Here is a 329-nt window from a genome sequence, read left to right on the forward strand (position 1 = left end):
GGCCGCCGCGGCGGGGCGGCGGGACCGGCGGGCAGATCCACATCACGGTCTCCCGAAAGACCGGAGCTACCCCACCCGGTGCCACTCCCAACATGGCGGCGGCGCTGCCCCGGCTCTCCCTGCCGCTCCCGCGAGAGGGGGGGGTGAGTCCTCGCGAGAGCTCGGCGCGGTGGAGGGCGGCCGACATGGAGCCGGGCGGCGGCGGCGTTGGGGGTGCGGGGCCGCTCCCGGGTAACAACAAGGCCCGTGGCGGGGCTGCGCCGCCCGGTAAGGCCCGCGACCTGGGCCGCCCGCCGCGCAAGGACTCCGAGGTCAGCGCCCCCGCCGCC

The 329-nt window shown here is 78.7% G+C and overlaps 1 protein-coding gene across 3 annotated transcripts in view; it reads left to right on the forward strand.

Annotated features, from left to right (window-relative positions):
• Positions 1-64: 64 nt before the first annotated feature.
• STRIP1 (striatin interacting protein 1) overlaps positions 65-329 on the forward strand; it is a 10,584-nt gene continuing 10,319 nt past the window's right edge. For 2 of the 3 annotated variants that reach the window (XM_010584589.1, XM_010584591.1), the window contains exon 1: positions 65-143. In XM_010584589.1, coding sequence (XP_010582891.1) covers positions 93-143 — 51 coding nt within the window. In that variant the 5' untranslated portion in view covers positions 65-92. Of the gene's footprint in view, positions 144-238; positions 312-329 lie in introns of those variants that run through there. The other variant, XM_010584590.1, reaches the window with a different exon arrangement.

This window comes from Haliaeetus leucocephalus, unplaced genomic scaffold, assembly GCF_000737465.1.
Source record: "Haliaeetus leucocephalus isolate CR32 unplaced genomic scaffold, Haliaeetus_leucocephalus-4.0 Scaffold1000, whole genome shotgun sequence".
Taxonomy (NCBI): Eukaryota; Metazoa; Chordata; class Aves; order Accipitriformes; family Accipitridae; genus Haliaeetus; species Haliaeetus leucocephalus.